Below are 18,597 nucleotides of genomic sequence, written 5' to 3'. Positions count from 1 at the left end.
TGAGTCCATAGTGGGCCAGCCACGCTCGGGGATATGCACAGCCTTGTATAAGTGTTAATTGAGTAATCACTCGGTGGGGTCCATGGTGAAAAGGAAATGCCGAATAAAACCACGAGATCAAGGCTAAGCCATCGTGGAGCCCCAGCAACTCCAGCCATCTCCTTACAGGGCAAAAGTGTGTGGGAGAAGACCCGGCTAACCCTGGAGGCCGAGGTGTCTGAGCTGAGGGCTGAGCTGAGCAGCTTGCAGACCTCAAGACAGGAGGGTGAGCAGAAGAGGCGCCGCCTGGAGTCCCAGCTGCAGGAGGTCCAGGGCCGAGCCAGTGATGTAGAGAGGTCTCGGACCGAGGCTGCCGAGAAGCTGCAGAGAACCCAGGTGGGTGGGGTGGGGTGAGGTGTCACGTGACCCTGGGGGGGGGACCTGTGAGTAGTTCCACTCCACATAGGGCAACAAGGACAGACCAAAAACAATGACCCCACCCCTATCTAGTTTGGCTCAAGTATTTTTAGTTTTTGAGACAGGGTCTCTCACTATGTAGGCCTAGCTACCCTGGAATGCGCTCTGTAGTTCAGGCTGAACTTGGACACACAGAGATCCATCAATCTCTGCCTCCTGAGTGCTAGGATTAAAGGTGTGCGCCACCACACCCGGCCCCCTCGTCCCCTCCCATTGCTGAACGGTGTCCCCTCATCACCTGTCCCCCTAGTCCCCTCTCATTGCTGAATGGTGTTCCCTCATCACCCGTCCCCCTCATCCCCTCTCATTGCTGAACGGTGTCCCCTCATCACCCGTCCCCCTCGTCCCCTCTCATTGCTGAACGGTGTTCCCTTATCCGTGTCTACGATTCATTGTCCACGTCACCCAGTTGGTGATGTGGCTGTTGCTCCCTCTTCAGATCAGGCTCAAATTTCCCCGTGGACACAGGGCCCAGCAATCCCTCTCTTCTGGGAACACTGTTGTTCTGGGCCCCATGGCAGCACTGTGCTAGACTGCAGAGTAGCTTCTGGCCACGTTGCTGGCGTCCCACCCATGTATGTAGAGGTTGGGACAGAGGACCAACAGGGCCCACCATGTTGAATTCCCTCCTCTTCACAGGCTGAACTTGAAAGCGTGTCCACGTCACTGAGCGAGGCTGAGTCCAAGGCCATCAGGCTGGGCAAGGAGCTGAGCAGTGCGGAGTCCCAGCTGCACGACACCCAGGTGACCTGCTCATTCCCCAGCGCCATGCTCTGCCCTGCCTCTGACTGGACCTGACCCCCACCATCCCTTCCACCCACAGGAACTGCTGCAGGAGGAGACCAGGGCAAAGCTGGCCTTGGGGTCCCGTGTGCGTGCCCTGGAGGCCGAGGCGGCCGGACTTCGGGAGCAGATGGAAGAGGAAGTGGTTGCCAGGGAGCGGGTTGGTCGTGAGCTGCAGAGCGCCCAGGCCCAGGTAGGCAGTGAGACCAGGGACCGTGGCCCTTACACCGTTGTACCCAGTGTCCCAGGCTGTTCCCCACCGCCATGCCTGCCCTTGCCTTTCCTACCCACACACGCCCTCCGGCCTTGTGGGTCATCACATGGGCTCCTCCGGAGCCCCCGCTCCCTCCCCAGCTGGCGCAAGGGCTCTGTTCACCGGTTCTCATAGCCGGTTATGACTCCCCAGTGCTCTGGACAGAGCCTCTGCCTGAACTTCCCAGTGATGCCTGCAAACCTTTGCTCGTCCAGACTTAGGGTCTTCCCTCCCTTGTAATTCTCCATTTTACTCTGACCAAGTTCTGGCTACCTTGGGCTGTGACTATTCTACCCATGAGTCTCCCCACCAAATTAGGAGTCCCTTCCTATAACTCTGACCCTGTGTGTGGGAAGTCTTCCATTGGCAGGCTCTGTGGGCTTCAGAACCCATCTCCATAGAGACTCTTCCCCAGCCTGGGGCCTCCTCAGATTGTTTCTCTTCTTCCTCAGCCTGTCACCTGGCCTTGGTCTTGGTCCCATTTGGACTGAGCCTTGGGTCGTGCTGAAGATGGCAACACCCTGGAAGAGCAGGGTTGACAGTCCTCAGGGTCTCAGCTGCCATGAGGCAGGAGGGCCCAGTGGTCAGCTCCTTCCCATCTTCAGGCCTCAGTTGGCACCCAGGACACAGGGTTCCAGGAGCCCACACCACAGTCACTCACAGCTGTGGCTTCCACACCCTTCTCTTCTCTGCAGCTCTCGGAATGGCGGCGACGCCAGGAGGAAGAGGCTGGGGTGCTGGAGGCTGGGGAGGAGGCTCGGCGCCGTGCAGCCAGGGAGGCGGAGGCCCTGGCCCAGCGCCTGGCAGAAAAGACCGAGGCAGCGGAGAGGCTGGAGCGAGCCCGGCGGCGGCTGCAGCAGGAACTGGACGATGCCACAGTGGACCTGGGGCAGCAGAAGCAGCTTGTGAGCACGCTGGAGAAGAAGCAGCGTAAGTTTGACCAGGTGAGTGCCTTGGTTTACCCAGCTAGCTACCCTGAGGAACCTGAAACCTATTTGAATATTAGGTAGAAACTTGCTGGGGAGAGGGGACATGTGAGATGGATTTTGAAGTGTGCACAGGAGTGATGTCACAGCCAGGCAGGTATTGCCTCTAAATCAGGCCATCCTGAGGGTCACGGTGTCACCCGATTGCCTGAGTGTCCCAGTTTGATAATGCTATGCAGAATACCCTCTCTGTGCCCCCGATGGGGCTCACATCCTCCATTTCCCTGTGTGTTGCTGCTCCCACCTCAGCCTCAGTTTACCCAGCTAGAAAATGGGAATCGTGCCAGGATTCCACAGCCTGAGGAATAAAATAATCACTGCAGGCATCAGAGGTTGTGTGCCCGTCAGCATTCTGTTACTGTGCAAATGTTGGTGGCAACTGACTCATGAGATGGAAAGGTTTTGGCTCATGAGTTCGGAGGTTTTGGTCCATGGCCACACTGGGTCTGCAGTGAGTCTGCAGAGCACAGCAGCGTGTGGAAGAGGAGAGTGGACGGACAGAAGTCAGAGTCCCCTCCACCTGGTACAATGTCGTGCCCACCGTTCCCAAGTTATGGATGGGAGTTTCTGTAGTGAAGGTTGTTGTGTCTCTCACTCCAGACTCCAATTCTGCCTCTGCCAGCAGCAGGGGATCCGCTCTGGAGAACCAAAGCCACACAAAATGTACCTTTAGCTAGTCGACTTTCTCAACCAGAACCTAAGCATTCTGGTCTGCCAGGTATGTCTCAGGAATGAGTTATGCAAAGGCTGTGATCCTTCAGGCTGCTCATAGAGTCCCCGACCATGTACAAAGACTCTGCCATCACTCCCGATTCACACCAGATGCAGCGATCTATTTAATCTTTCTCTACAGAAGGTCATGTGCCTTTGTAGCTGATGGAAAGAGTTTCAGAGGCCTGGGAGGCAGCCTGAGTCTGGCTACCCCAACATCCATGTAAATGCTGGCTGGGTGTGGTGGCCGCCTGCAATTCCAGCCTTAGTGGCAGGGCATCCCCAGAAAGACTGGCTAGCTCTGTCCCTCTCCCTGCCCATCTCTTGTCTCTCTGTGTCTCTCCATTTCTAGCTCTGTCTCTAGTGTCTCCCTTCTTCCTCTCCTCTTCCCTCTTCTACTCTGCCCTTCTCCTTCCAGTCAACCCATCTCCCCTGCATCTTTCCCTGTAGCTCCTGGCAGAGGAGAAGGCTGCCGTACTGCGGGCTGTGGAAGACCGTGAGCGGGTGGAGGCTGAAGGCCGGGAGCGAGAGGCCCGGGCCCTCTCCCTGACACGGGCCCTGGAGGAGGAACAGGAGGCGCGGGAGGAGCTGGAAAGGCAGAACCGGGCCTTGCGGGCTGAGCTGGAAGCACTGCTGAGCAGCAAGGACGACGTGGGCAAGAACGTAAGCACGCGTGGGCAGCGTGGTGATGGGGATTGCGAGCACATGCATGTGTGCAGCACAGCAGACACCCCAGTCGTGTTAACACAGCAGACACGCCAGTCGTGTTAACACAGCAGACACCCCAGTCGTGTTAACACAGCAGACACCCCAGTCGTGTTAACACAGCAGACACGCCAGTCGTGTTAACACAGCAGACACCCCAGTCGTGTTAACACAGCAGCCAAGAGCTGCACTCACCAAAGGCTGAATGAGCGTTCTACACACACTTGCAGGGTGTGGACAGAACCCCCCCTCATATACACACACACATAGACACACACATGGTTTTGTTTTGGCTTTTTGGTTGGTTGTTGTATGTTTTTTGAGACAGGGTTTCTCTGTGTAGCCCTGGCTGTCCTAGAACTCGCTCTGTAGACCAGGCTGGCCTCAAACTCAGAGATCCTCCTGCCTCTGCCTCCCAAGTGCTGGGATTAACAGCATGTGCCCTCACCACAGTGACTTTGTTTGTGTGTTGTGTTCTTGGTTGCCTTCCTCCCCCGTCCCATCAGGCTAGCTAGCTTTCCTATTCAGCACAGGACCAGCTGCCTAGGTAGGATGCTACCATGGAAGACGAGGCTCTCTTGTGTTAATAAGCAGATGCGCCCACAGAGAAGTCTGGCCCGGGCAGTGCCGCAGGCCCTCCACAGGCGACCCTAGGCCATGTCAGCAGTGAGTGCCAACCACACAAGGGCCAAGTTCCATACCACATGACCTAGATTTCCTCCAGAAGGCACAGACATTGTGAATAGTGAAGTGTAAGGATGTCTGGCTAGCAAGAGGGTTCGGAGGATAGAGGCGCTCACCCCCAAACCTGCTGACCTCAGTTCGACCCCTGGGGCCCACATGGTAGAAGGAGAGAACAGACTCCTGCAGATTATTTGTACACTGGCACACGTGTGTGTGACACACATACATGCAAATTCAGCATAGTCATGGGTCTGTGCAGTGAGGGAAGATGGCAGCTGCAGGGAAGGGGAAAGACCTGAGCACCTCAAGATCATCATGGCAAGTATATCAGCCCCATCAGGGAAGACTGGGCTGCAGCAGTGTGTGTGTGTGTGTGGTATGTATGTGTGTGTGCGTGCGTATGGTGTGTGTGTGGTGTGTGTGTGTATGTGTGCGTGTGTGCGTGTGTGTTGTGTGTGTGTGTGTGCAGGTGAGTTGCGGAGCAGGGGACGACTGACCTCGTAGGGTCTGAACTGGAGTCTGCTCTGGTTTCCTGTGTACTTGAGGTGGTTTTTACATTTCTCATCCACTGTGTTTGACTGTGAGACAAAGTCACATCTGGATGTTTTACCTCCATGTCCACCTTCCTGACCTCACCATCTGATACTTTCGAGCTCAGACTCTAAGACTAGAACAGTTGAGTTACCAAAAATCAAACAAAAAGCAGAACTCGTGTTTAAGGAAATTTATGACTTTGTTTTTTCCTTTCTTCGTTTTTTTTTATTTAAAAAAATTTACTTTTCATTTTACATACCAACCCCAGTTCCCCCTCCCATCCCCCATCCGCCCTTCAGAGGAGGTAAGGCCTCCCTTGGGGAGTCAACAAGGTCTGACATACCAACTTGAGGCAGGACAAGCCCCTTTCCCCCACTTACCCCCCCATCAAGGCTGAGCAGAGTATCCCACCATAGGGAATGGGCTCCAAAAAGCCAGTTCATGCACCTGGGATAGGTCCTGGCCTAAGGCCCCCCCGAACAGATCAAGCCACATAACTGTCACCTACATTCACAGGGCCTAGTTTGGCCCCATGCAGGTTCCCCAGCTGTCAGTCCATAGTTATAGTTTTGGGTTTGTTTTTTTTTTTAGTTTTTTTAATGTATTTATTTTATGTGTATGAATATTTTGCCTGCATGTGTGTATGTGCAGCACATGCATACAGTACCCTCAGAGACCAGAAGAGGGCGCTGGAAGAGCAGCAGTGTGCTCATCTTAGGGCGTTTCTGTAGCTCCTAGCGCATGCTTTTGTGACAGGCTTTGTCCATAAAGGCCACATGCCAGTGGGCTGCCTGTGGACACACCTGTTGGGATATTTTACTTTTATTGCCCTTCAAGTGGTTTTCTTTGTAAATTGGGTTTTTTGGATTAGGGGGTTTCTGCCTACACAGTGCACATGATCCTAGCTATGCCTCTGCCGCTCTGGTGACACCCGGCAGAAACAACTGAAGGGAGAAAGGGTTTAAACTCCAGCTTCTAGCCCACCGCTGGCAGGTGTCAAGGCAGGAACTTGAGACGCACTGGTCACTTTCACAGTAAAGAGCAGAGAGAATGCAGTGCAGGACCCAGACCAGTGGGCGGTCCTTTCATGTCAATTAACACAGAAGGGTCATCACAGCCCAACCTGACCTGGAAAGCCCCTTGCTGAAACCTTCTTCCCAGGCAATTTTAGAGTGTGTCACAACAATTAAAACCGTCTCATACAGGTTTCCATAAAATGTTTTCAGATAATTTAGGATGATTTAAGGTAGGTGCTTAGTAGGCAGTGTGAGGGGATGACTCACTGAGGCCCTTCTCCCGGCTGTCATCACAGTCCCCCTGCTCAACTGGGACACCATCTTAATCCCAGCCCAGGACTCGGACTCACTTCCTCTCCCACTAGGTGCACGAGCTGGAGCGAGCCCGCCGGGTGGCTGAACAGGCAGCCAATGACCTGCGGACACAGGTGACAGAACTGGAAGATGAGCTGACCGCCACAGAAGACGCCAAGCTGCGCCTGGAGGTGACCGTGCAAGCCCTGAAGGCTCAGCATGAGCGTGACCTGCAGGGCCGTGATGATGCGGGCGAGGAGAGGCGGAGGCAGCTGGCCAAGCAGGTACTGTCCAGCAGGTGGCTGCAGGGCACCTGTCCCTCCTGATGAACGCACGCGGAAAGGGAGTTCCCCTCTAGAGCGTCTCCATCAGGGTCCCCTTGCTGTCTACTTCCACCCAGAAAGCCATCTTTGTGTTCTGCCAGGAGGCAGTGACACACACATGTGCCATAGTAATCTACCAGGTGTCATGTACAGCCTCCCCTCCTGCCCCTCACTGCCAGCCTAAGTCACATGCAGGTGTCTCTAGACTTTTCCTTAGGAAGTTTAAATAGACTTCTTGTCCAAGTTCACCATGACCATGGCAACTCTTATAGGCCTGGTGGTAGTGATGGCACACGCCTTTAATCCCAGGACTTGGGAGACAGACGGGCAGATTTCCGTGAGTTCAAGGCCAGCCTGGTCTACAAAGTTCCAGGACAGCCAGATCTTACGTACAGTTTCAAAGGTTCAGTCCATTATCATCATGACAGGGAGCATGGCAGCAGGCAGACATGGTACTTGAGAAGTGGCTGAGAGTCCTACATCTTGCAGGCATCAGGAAGCTGGCTGAGACACTGGGCCGTATCCTGAGCACAGGAAACCTCAAAGCCCACCCCCACAGTGACACACTTCCTCCACCCAGGCCACACCCACTCCAACAAGCCACACCTCCTAACACTGTCACTCCCTGTGAGATTCTGTTCTGGGGGCCAATTATATTCAAACTACCACACTTATATTCACCCTTTATAGAGAAGGCATCAAGCTGCCATAGAAAGGAGAGACTCCCAGCTTGGTAAACCTTTGAGTTGACTGGGACTCGCTTAACCCAGCCTGCATGGCAAAGCCGGGGCGCGTGTGGAAGCTGATGTCCAGGAGCTTCTAGCACACACTGAGCGCTTGCTGAAGAGTCTCCTCTCTCTGGCCAGTGCTTACTACTTGTGTGGTCTCAGGGGGGGAAGCTTTTGACCTTGTAACTTTCTGTTTCATGAGTTCTTGTGATTTCTCTAAGTCCCACTTCCCTCCAAGGAATGGGTGCCTGGAGGGAATCTGGGTGCCATGACCTGTGACCTCTCCTACACCTGCCCCCCCAGCTGAGAGATGCAGAGGTGGAGCGGGATGAGGAACGGAAGCAAAGGGCGCTGGCCGTGGCTGCCCGAAAGAAACTGGAGGCTGAACTGGAGGAGCTGAAGGCTCAGACATCTGCCGCTGGGCAGGGCAAGGAAGAGGCTGTGAAGCAGCTGAGGAAGATGCAGGTGAGGCTGGGGTCCAGGTGAGCTGCTGTCACCTGCACCAGGTGAGGCCGGGCTCCAGGTGTGCTGCTGTCACCTGCACCAGGTGAGGCCAGGCTCCAGGTGAGCTGCTGTCACCTACACCAGCAGCAGTGGCTGGCTTAGCTAGCAGCTCCAGCAAAGCTGGCCTCGGGTGTGTATGCGCTCCTTTTCTCTGCGTTTCATTCATTTAGATGCTAGACTTTGACATCTAAGCCCATTATTTGTTTAGTTAATAAATTTAGTGCCATTGCAGATGGAACCTAGGACCTTGAATAATGCTAGGCAGAGTATCACTGAGCCACCCCAGCCCCTCACTGCGGGACTCTAGGCAGGGCTGTATCACTGAGCCACCCCAGCCCTTCACTGGGGGATTCTAGGCAGAGTATCACTGAGTCACCCCCCAAACCCCTCACTGGGGGATTCTAGGCAGGGGCTCTACCATGAAGCCACACCCCAGCCTATACTATGATATTTAAAATGGCAGGTGCCTGTGTTATATTCTTATGGGGCAGCAGTTCATGCACCCAGAGAAAGGATCCCTTGTCTAACCCCTTTGTCAGGCATGTAATAGTAATAATAACTGTTTTCCCAGTGTAACCCACCTTTCTCACGGGCTCCCCTTTGGTGGAGGAAGACTTGGTGTTGGCCTCCTCACACTCCCAGGAAGTGCCCACAGAGCCACGGGCTAATTATTTTCTATTCTCTCTTTAAGAGGTTAACAAAGGCCTAGAGAAGGGATGGATTTGACCAAGGGCACACAGACAATTGGGCTCTGTGCTGGCCCTGCTTGCCCACAACAAGCAGCTGCAAGGGTAGCTTGTGAAGTATCTCAACTGACCTGTACGGTACTTCCACCCAGGCCCAGATGAAGGAGCTGTGGCGGGAGGTGGAGGAGACGCGCAGCTCCCGGGAGGAAATCTTTACCCTGAACAAGGAAAGTGAGAAGAGGTTCAAGGGCCTGGAAGCCGAGGTGCTGAGGCTGCAGGAGGTGAGACTGTGTGGGTGGGGCTTAGTGGGAGGCCCCAGCGTGGGCGGGGCTTCCCTAGAGGGCCTGGGGAGTGGGCCCAGCCTTGTTGGAGGCTCTAGGTGAGCATGGTTCCCTGTGCCTTTGTTAGTTTTTTGTTTGTTTTATTGTTGTTTTTCAAGACAGGGTTTCTCTGTAGCTTTGGATCCTGTCCTAGAACTCACTCTATAGACTAGGGTGGCCTTGAACTCACAGAGCTTGCCACTGTCACCACTGTATCAGCTCCAGGCCCCTGTGCCCTCTTTTATCGGGAGTGGGGATCTTGTCCTGTGGGCTCTTCAGAGTCAGAGCAGGAGCTCCAAAGCCAGCCCTAGGAAGATGAAGACAGGCGTCAGGAAGTTAGGAGCGGAGCAGGAAGCTGGAGCGAGGGAGAGGTCTGAGGATGAGGTGTGAGGCAGAGGAAAAGAAGGCACAGTTGGGTAGGAGGGAGAGCCCGTGGGTGGCGTGGGAGTCGGAGGAGGCCCAGTGATGAAAGACCTGGAAGGGGAGCCCGGCTGCAGAGGACACAGCTCAGAAGAGTTGGGGAGCGAGCGGGACACTGTGGCTAGCTCTAAGGGGAGGCCTCCTCCGGGGTTTAGGTCATAGGCTCACAGTCAGGAGGGTTAATGCCAAAGTCCTAACTTCCTTTACTCTGCCCCTGGCTGATCCATACAGGAACTGGCTGCCTCCGACCGAGCCCGGCGGCAGGCCCAGCAGGACAGAGATGAGATGGCAGAGGAGGTGGCCAACAGCAACCTTAGCAAGTGAGTATCCTGCCCCCTGGCTGAGCACCTTCCTCCGGTGGCCTCCTCCGAACACCTTCCCTTCTTCTAGGACAGCCATCCTGGACGAGAAGCGGCAGCTGGAGGGGCGACTGGGGCAGTTAGAGGAGGAGCTGGAGGAAGAGCAGAACAACTCCGAGCTGCTCCGGGACCATTACCGAAAGCTGCTGCTGCAGGTGGGCAGCCCGCCCCGCCCCGCCCCGCCCCGCCCCGCCCTGGCCTTTGGAGCGCTCTTGTCCAGCGAGCCACGGGGGGGGGGGGGGGGGGGGGGGGGGGGGCATTTGATGTGCCAGAGAAGGGTGAATGAGGAAGGCAGGGCTCATTGATTCATTTGTGATTCTGAGGACTCTCAGACAGGCTTGTATCAAGGTGTGCCAGTTTACAGCCAGAATCCTGGGACTCTTCAGACGTAAGTCAGGGGATTGTCACAGGTTCAAGGCTAGCCAGGGATACAAAAAGCAAGCCCTGACATATGAGTGGATAGTTTCACACATTAATAAAGGAGTCAGCAGAGAAGGTGGAAGTGTGGGGTGTTGCTCCTGGTCTTGAAGTCACAGCAACCCTCCCTCTGCAGCCTTCCCTGTGTGGCAAACAGACCAGCCCCGGCTTTGTCTAGCCTTATACAGCACTTTTTCCTTTCTTCTTTAGTATTTATTTATTTTGGTTTTTTCGAGACAGGGTTTCTCTGTGGTTTTGGAACCTGTCCTGGAACTAGCTCTTGTAGACCAGGCTGGTCTCGAACTCACAGAGATCCGCCTGCCTCTGCCTCCCAAGTGCTGGGATTAAAGGCATGAGCCACCACCGCCCGGCTCTTCTTTAGTTTTTACGCAGGGTCTCCTGTAGCCCAGGAATTCTTTTTGTAGCCTGAGGCTGACCTTGCTTTCCTGATCCCCCTGCCTCCATCTGGGATGACAGGCTTGTGCCACCAAACCGGACTGTGCTGCACTGGGAAACCAGGGCTCCTTGTATTATTAGGCAAGCGCTGTACCAAGGGAGTCCTCGCCAGCTCCTCTCGCCGTTCCTACTTCACAGTGAGAATGTCAAAGGCTGCAGGAGGGCTACTGGGCTCCTGAGTGTGCCCTGGGAGGCGCCATGCCGAAGCTTTAACCAGCCTGGGTTGAGTCCCAGGTCGTTCCTCCGAGGACACCACAGGTCTCTGCTTGGGGCTCAGAGTCTCTGGTGGGAGGGGCCCGAGCCTACCTCTTTTTCACAGGCTCCTCAGGTGACCCTGGCGCAGAGGAGAGTGTGAAGGGCCTGAAATAGCCTAGTTCACAGCCACAAATTTAGAACATTTAAACAAGTTTGTGACCATCTCTGGGGCTCACTAAAATAGTGGAGCTGAACCTGGTCGTGTGGTGCATGCCTGTCATCCCAGACCTGGCCCTGTGGTGCACGCCTGTCATCCCAGACCTGGCCCTGTGGTGCACGCCTGTCATCCCAGACCCGGCCGTGTGGTGCACGCCTGTCATCCCAGCCAGCATTTGGGAGGTGGAGGCAGGAAGCTCAGAGTTCTAGGTCATCTTAGTTGCATTGTGAGTTCTAAGTCAACCTGGGCTACATGAGACACTATCTCAAATAAAAATGTTAAGACTAAATTTAAATAGATTTAAATAATTTTGAGCAATTTTAAATAAATTTGAAACATTCTTGTTCATTAAAAAGCAAAAGGTACCATTTTCCGTGGGTTGTCTTTCCTGGTTGTTGAAGTGATATTGAGTCCTTAAGTAGCACCAATCTCCGCGCTGTGCACTTAACAGCCACTGGCTCAGCTCACCCCAGGAGGAACCGTGTGTGGCTACCAACGTCCTATCTCCTCTCTGGCTGCAGGTAGAGACCCTCACTACAGAGCTGTCTGCTGAGCGCAGTTTCTCAGCCAAGGCCGAGAGTGGGAGGCAGCAGCTGGAGCGGCAGATCCAGGAACTGCGGGGTCGCCTGGGTGAAGAGGATGCTGGAGCCCGAGCCCGACAGAAGATGCTGATCGCTGCTCTCGAGTCTAAGCTGGCCCAGGCAGAGGAGCAGCTGGAGCAGGAGAGCAGGTGAGAAGGGCTGAGGCTTTGTCCTGAAGGAAGCTACAGTCCACGGGGAGCACAGTTTAGGTGACAGTACTGCAGCTGTCTCTGCTGTGTAAGAAAACACCCTAAAACCTAGTGACCCTAAAACAAGTTTATTGTTGCTTCTGAATCTGACCTGGTTGGCAGGCTCTTTTGTGCTGTATTTGCTTGTCAGAGGGTTGACTGTCTAGGCTGACTTGTAGCTTCTCATTCTCCAGCAGGCTAGCCCAGGATTGCCTCCATGGCAGAGCTGTGGGCCCAAGAGTAAGGGACACTGTCGATGGCTTCTAAAGGCTGGGAGCTAACACTGTACCACTTTAGCCATAAGCAGAGCAAGTCCCGGGACAGCTCAAGTCCAGTCAAATGTTACATCTGAGGGTGTAAGAACAGAAAGAAGTGAGAATTCAACTGCCCTACCCCATCAAACCATCACACAAAGAGATGTCTTAGATAAAAGGATGCTGGGCCCTAGGTCAGTGTCTGTGTTTCCTTCTTGGGCACAAAGGGCCGCAGTTGTATCTAGCTCGATATCCATACTTACTCATATTTAGAGCCAAGAAGCCAGGTTAGAGAGATGGCTGAGTGGAGAAAGTGCTTGTTGTGAAGTGGAAGGACTTGAGCTCGAAACCCCAGCACCCACATGGAACCAGACACTGTAGCATGTGTCTGTAACCCAGCGCTCCTACAGTAAGATGGGAGGCAGAAACATGAGAGTCCCTGGAAGTTCACCGACCAGCTAGCCTTGTGTACTGGCAAGCAAAGTGAGGGACCCTGCTTCAACAAGGTGGAAGATAGAGACTGACATCTGAGGCTGTCCCCGACCATATTCAAGAGCATGTGCAAGCTCACGCATATGCACACACTTACACACACGTGCGCACACACACATGTGTGCACACACGCGCACACTGTCCTAGGTTTGCTTCTGTCACTGTGACAAACACCCCGACAAAGGACCTTAAGGGAAGATGGGATCATTGAGCAGTTCCAGGTCACATCGCTAGCCACTACTCTGGGGAAGTCAAGGCAGCAGGACGCATGGTCCAGGACCCAGACCCAGGAAGAGTGCCACCCACTTGCAGGCTGCATCTTCCCATCAGTTAACAGTCAGGACAGTCCCCACAGACACAGCCAGTCTGACCCAGACAGTCCCTCATTAGGACTCTTTTTCTAGATGATTCTAGGTTGTTAAGTTAATTAAAAGTAACGGTCAAGCAGGGCAGTAGTGGTGCATGCCTTTAATCCCAGTGTTCCAGAGGCCGAATCAAGCAGATATCTGTAAGTTTGAGCCTGGTCTGTACAGTAAGCTCCAAGATAGTCAGGGCTGCATGAAGAAATCCTGTCTTGAAAATTAACCTTTTTTTTTAGGGGGGGTTGACAGGGTTTCTCTGTAGCTTTGCACCCTGTCCTGGAACTCGCACTGTAGACCAGGCTGGCCTCAAACTCACAGAGATCCACCTGTCTCTGCCTCCCAAGTGCTGGGATTAAAGGAATGCACCACCACTACCCGGCTTGAAAACTAAACTTAGAAAAGAAAAGTAACCATCAGGCTAGGTGTGTGGTGCGCCCTTTGATCACAGAACTCAGAAGCAAAGGCAAGTGAACTCAGAACTCAGAAGCAAAGGCTAGCCTAATCTTCATAGAGAGTTTCAGGTCAGCCAAGCATACACAGAGAGAGCCTGTCCCATAAAACAAAACAAAAGCCCCAAACAAACAAAACTATCAAACAATAGAAAATACCAACTGAGGTTGTCGGATAGGGAAGCTGACCCAAGAGGAGAGAATGAAAACCTGGTGCAGACTAACTGTATTGACCTGGACCAGACTTCGGGGAACCTAATATCGGGTGGGTCACTGCCAGCATATTTAAAACACAGCACAATTTGGGAAAAGGTTTCCACCAGCAGTCAGTCTCCGACCTACAGCACAGAGGTTACAGGCCATAGAGCACACGTGACTTCTCCCCTAAGGATGGGCAATGGTCCAGGGAGAGAAGAGCCTGGGATAATCATTCTGGGGGATTTGGATGAAGTCAGCCTCTGTAGTAAAAGGTGGGTGAGGTCTGCCACCACAGAGAGCAAAACGGGTCACCAGGTCATTACCAATATCCACTCCCAGCCTTCTGAGCAGGGAAACAGGTGTTTTATCTTCTCCATTGAGAAGAGGCCCCTACGTTTAACATTCCTAGTTTTTCTAGTGATCTGGGAGTTCAAAAACCTTTGAGGCCCCAACAATCAACCAAAAGATTAACATTGTTTAGAAGGGACTGGTAAAATGGCTCAGTGAGCTTGCTACCGAGTTCTGAATACAACACCCAAGATCCACACGGCAGAAGGGGAGAATAATTGAGTGCTGCCCTTTGACCTCTAGCACACAACATGGCACACACACATGCACAAACACACACAAGTAAATGAAGAAGGAAGCAATGGCAATAGAAGCTGAGTATACCTGTCAAGAGCCACTGTGCTAATCAGACTCATCACTGAGGGATCCCAGTACAGCAGGCAGCCTCTGGCTATTGAGACACCGTGGGTCTGCTGTACCAATAGTCCACATATGTAGGTGTGATGCCCATAGTCCTTATGCGGTGTATAGACAAACAGATCAGACAGGTTGCCTGTCTGGGATTCCTGATACCCAGTTCAGCATCTTTACCTTGGTCTGGAAAGGATGTAAATCGCATCCAGAGGCAGGATGGGACTGAGGCTCAGTGGGCCAGAGTGTTTCCCCAGCATGCAAGAAGTCCTGGGCTTTGTCCCCAGCACCACAAAGAGTGGGCATGATGGTGCATGTCTACTATCCCAACACTTGGGAAGTGGAGGCAGGAGGATCAGGAGCTTAAGGTCATCCTTGCCTACATAGTGAGTTTGAGGCCAGCCTGGGCTACATGAGACTCTGTCTCAAAACCATCAACATCACAGGAGACATTTTTAGGAACATAGCTATCTTTCAGAAGGAAGCCTAGTGCCAGTGTCTGGCTTAGTGGGAGGCAGCTAGATGGTAGGGAAAAGGGAAGAAACCCAAGGATGGGACAGCACCAAAAATGCTGTGGTGACAGAGGGTTTCCTGGGCTCTTCTCTTTAGAGAGCGTATTCTCTCTGGCAAGCTGGTACGCAGAGCTGAGAAGCGACTGAAGGAGGTGGTTCTTCAGGTGGACGAAGAGCGCAGGGTGGCTGACCAGCTCCGGGACCAGGTGAGCAGTTGGCATCACCACAAACAGTGGGATCAAAATCAGGAAATAACACTGCTAGCCTGGCCTGGCAGGTGGCTAAGTGGTCATCCCAGCTATGGTGGAAGCTAAGGCAGGAGAATTGCTATGAGTTCCAGGAGAACCTATGCTACAGTGAAAGACCCCTTCTTAAACCAGCAGCAACAATGAAAAATATCCCATAGGCTGTAGGCAACAAAGCCTGTATGTGACTCCAGGTCTTTGCTCAGATAGAATCCCTGTGTCCTTAAAAGCTCAGCTATGCCTTGTTTGCTATTCATTCCACAAAGGATTATTGAGCATGCCCTTTGTGCCAGGCACATTGCTAGGAATTGGAAATAAGGTGTTGTCGGCTCACATTACTAGCCCAGGAAAGCTATTATACACAGGACCAAACATAATGCCAGGCTCTGATAAGGGCTGCGAAAGAGAAGAATGAAGACAGGAATGGAGAGCCTTGACCACTGGATGTTGGAAAGGGCTGGAGGACATTTGAATTAAGACCTGACAGGGGAGGAAGAGCCAAGTAGAAAGAGCAGGAGTTCCAAGGCCCTGATGAAGTAAGCAAGAGAGAGGAGTATAAGAAATGAACTTGGAGCTAGTTGGTAGAGTGCTTACCTAACATGCACAAGACCCTGGTTTCCATCCCCAGCACGGCACATGGGAGATGAAGGCAGGACCACCAGGAGTTTAAGGTCATCTTTAGCTACATACTGAGTTCAAGGCCAGCCTGTATTACATGAGACAAATGAAGTCACACGATGTATGTTCTTACCCTGAAGAGAGGTGTCTGGGGAGATCAGACACTGAATTTGATGTGGTCACTGGGTTTCTCAGAGACATGGACATGAGGAAGTTTATTTTAGGGCTGGCCCCTTACCCAGCAGTCCTGGGGAGGCAAAGAAGAGCAGTAAATGGGAGGGGCGGCTCTGAGTGTGCCAGTGTCCCGCCAGTGCTATCACGTGACTCCCAGTGGGCCTCGTGTTATACCAGATAGGGCGCTGACAGGTTACGGGACCAATTCCACCAGGCCCGGTCGGTAAGCCAGTGCGTTTATTGGGGTCACTTACAGGGCCACGGGTGACTCAATGACAGCTACGTCACCAAGAAATCTCGCCCCAGAATGAGTGATGGGCTCACAAACTCTGCAGCCCAGGAGGCGCATCCCTCTCACTTTCCCTCATGCCTACTATGTGCCCTTACACCCCAGAAAACACAGGCAGTGGGTGAGGGGCAGGATCTTACAGGAAGGGTGGGCTATTCTCTGCTCCTTGGATTGTTAACTGGTCTCGGTTGCCCAACACCCAGCTATCTTCTGCATATTTTGTTGCCATAACCGTGAAGGTCTCAGTAGGTCACCATAGCTGCTGTAGGCACTGGGGGACACCAGGGAATGACATGGTCCGTCCCCCCCCCTCAGCTGGAGAAAAGCAACCTCCGGCTGAAGCAGCTCAAGAGGCAGCTGGAAGAAGCAGAGGAGGAGGCATCGCGGGCGCAGGCTGGTCGGCGGCGGCTGCAACGGGAGCTGGAGGACGTCACAGAGTCCGCGGAGTCCATGAACAGGGAGGTGACCACATTGAGGAACAGGCTCCGGTAAGTTACCCACATGCTGGTACCACCCAGGAGAGGAGAGCAAGACAAGCTTGGAAGACCAGCATGGGGATTGGACCCTGCGGTGGGGAGGAAGCTGTGGCCTCCCTGGCCACCCCGCAGTGCTTTTCAGTCTTGCTCAGGTGCCATGTGCACCTGTTGACCTTTGCCAGCGTTTGAGCTCAGCTTCTCTTGTCCCAATCTGCGCCTGTGTTCTCATCCCTGCCTGCATCTTTGCTCTGCCCCCAGCACTTACGTCGTCTTCTTCTCCCACAGGCGCGGCCCACTCACCTTCACCACGCGCACTGTTCGCCAGGTGTTCAGGCTGGAGGAGGGCGTGGCTTCTGATGAAGAGGAGGCTGAGGGGGCGGAGCCTGGGCATGCACCACCCCAGGAACCTGAGGCTCCACCCCCTGCCACACCCCAGTGACCCAGTCTGTCCTAGATGCCCCAAGGACAGGGCCTGTCCCAGTGTCCCTCCTGGCTTGTACTTTGAAATAATGCTGCCCTCTGGCACTTTCTGGCATTAATGAACCCTACTGGGACAGGACTCCAAATCGAGGTCCTAAACCAAGGAGTTGGGAGGCAGGCGGCAAGAATGGTCACTCTTACTAAGGGGACAGAATGAGCATGGGCGGCAAGGATGTCCTGTCTGCTTCCTTTTCCGCAGGCCTGTCCCCTGCAGAGGGCAGGCAGGGGGCCTCCATCCCCTCCCAGTATCCTGCCCTCTTTTACGGGGTGGGGGGAGATCTGTGTGCTCAACAGGGTAGTATTCAGGTCCCTCATGCTCCAGGACTGAAGAAATAAACTACACCTGCCTGGATCCTTCACCATGGCTGTATTCCTAACTGGGGAACAGAGTGTGAGGGGCTTTCTCTGCTGCTGTAATCTGTGAGATCCTCCTAGGGACGGGGTAGTCGCTGCACAGTACGAAGTCTCGGTGTCCCACTACATGCTAGGCCAGCCATTGTCTCCTCAGCGTCTTCCATCTTCAGCCATTGCTGAGGCAGTGACCCTTTCAGAGTGGTAGTAACTGGCTGAGCCCCTAGCCTCAGGGCACACAGGATGAGTGACCCAGGACCCAAACCCCACACTGCCTGGCTCCAGGGTTGGTCATCTACACATGAAGACAGTTTTCATAAGCACCTGTCTCCCCAGGACTCTCTTCCTGGGTTCTAGGACTCAAGTTCCTAAACTTGTGGCTCTCATACATTCTGGGTAAGAGAAAAGGTTCGCGTTTGTCATCAAGGAAACCAAGGCCAAGGCCCATACTTGCCCCAGTGTCCAAGGAGACCAAAAGATCAGGTCCCATAGGGTGATTCTGGGAAACTTTGTTCCCAGCCCTCTCTCGCCTTTTGTTGCCCAGAGTGTATTTCTTCTACCTCTTGGGTCGGCATCACCTAGCCCAGCCCCCACCTACTTTCTAAGTTCCCAGTGAGTACCCCAGACCCAAATTAAAAAAGCCACTTCTAAATGAAAAGGAATCATTTATTGGGCTGGGGAGGGGCATGACACTGTTTCTTTGTGGGGGAGGGCTGACATGCGGCAGCTTCTGCGAGGGTGGTTCATGCACCCTGGGTGGGCATGGGGGAGGCTTGGGGGAGGAGCCTGCCGACCCCTCCCTCCCTGCCTGCGGGTGGGCCAAGGAAGACCCGCCGTTAGCACCAGAGTTGCAGACCTCCCCTCCCCCAGACTCAGGACCCGCCCCCATCCCTGAGAGCGCCCCTTGGCCAGCCCCTCCTGCGCCAGGCCAGGCCAGGCCCGTCCGCCCACTAGAAGTAGAGAAACTTATTGCTGTGAGTGTGTGGGGAAGGAGGGGAGCTGCTGAGCTCAGGAAGACTCCCTTGCCCCCTGCCAATCATTCCTCCCCGTCGTCCCGCCCCCAGCCCCAAGTCCGAGCGTCGTCCTCCCCCCCACCCGCGCAGGAGGGGTGCGCAACGCATGCGTGTGGGGGGCGCGTCATGCAGCGCATGCGTGCAGTTGCAGGCACCCTGGCGGCCGTGG

General features: G+C 54.0%; 1 protein-coding gene across 4 annotated transcripts in view; it reads left to right on the top strand.

The window, feature by feature from the left end:
* The window catches only part of Myh14 (myosin heavy chain 14), a 72,126-nt gene extending 54,092 nt beyond the window's left edge, over positions 1 to 18,034 (top strand). For all 4 annotated transcript variants that reach the window (XM_057760992.1, XM_057760989.1, XM_057760991.1 and 1 more), the window contains 14 exons: positions 169 to 375; positions 1,096 to 1,200; positions 1,280 to 1,432; positions 2,188 to 2,436; positions 3,640 to 3,852; positions 6,494 to 6,706; positions 7,777 to 7,938; positions 8,816 to 8,944; positions 9,635 to 9,723; positions 9,794 to 9,917; positions 11,569 to 11,777; positions 14,880 to 14,988; positions 16,424 to 16,596; positions 16,870 to 18,034. In XM_057760992.1, coding sequence (XP_057616975.1) covers positions 169 to 375; positions 1,096 to 1,200; positions 1,280 to 1,432; positions 2,188 to 2,436; positions 3,640 to 3,852; positions 6,494 to 6,706; positions 7,777 to 7,938; positions 8,816 to 8,944; positions 9,635 to 9,723; positions 9,794 to 9,917; positions 11,569 to 11,777; positions 14,880 to 14,988; positions 16,424 to 16,596; positions 16,870 to 17,023 — 2,289 coding nt within the window. In that variant the 3' untranslated portion in view covers positions 17,024 to 18,034. The remainder of the gene's footprint in view (positions 1 to 168; positions 376 to 1,095; positions 1,201 to 1,279; positions 1,433 to 2,187; positions 2,437 to 3,639; positions 3,853 to 6,493; positions 6,707 to 7,776; positions 7,939 to 8,815; positions 8,945 to 9,634; positions 9,724 to 9,793; positions 9,918 to 11,568; positions 11,778 to 14,879; positions 14,989 to 16,423; positions 16,597 to 16,869) is intronic.
* Positions 18,035 to 18,597: the final 563 nt, after the last annotated feature.

Source organism: Chionomys nivalis (assembly GCF_950005125.1).
Source record: "Chionomys nivalis chromosome 23 unlocalized genomic scaffold, mChiNiv1.1 SUPER_23_unloc_1, whole genome shotgun sequence".
NCBI classification, from domain to species: Eukaryota; Metazoa; Chordata; class Mammalia; order Rodentia; family Cricetidae; genus Chionomys; species Chionomys nivalis.
The sequence above is the reverse complement of the archived record's forward strand: the minus strand, read 5'-3'. Positions and strand labels throughout refer to the sequence as shown.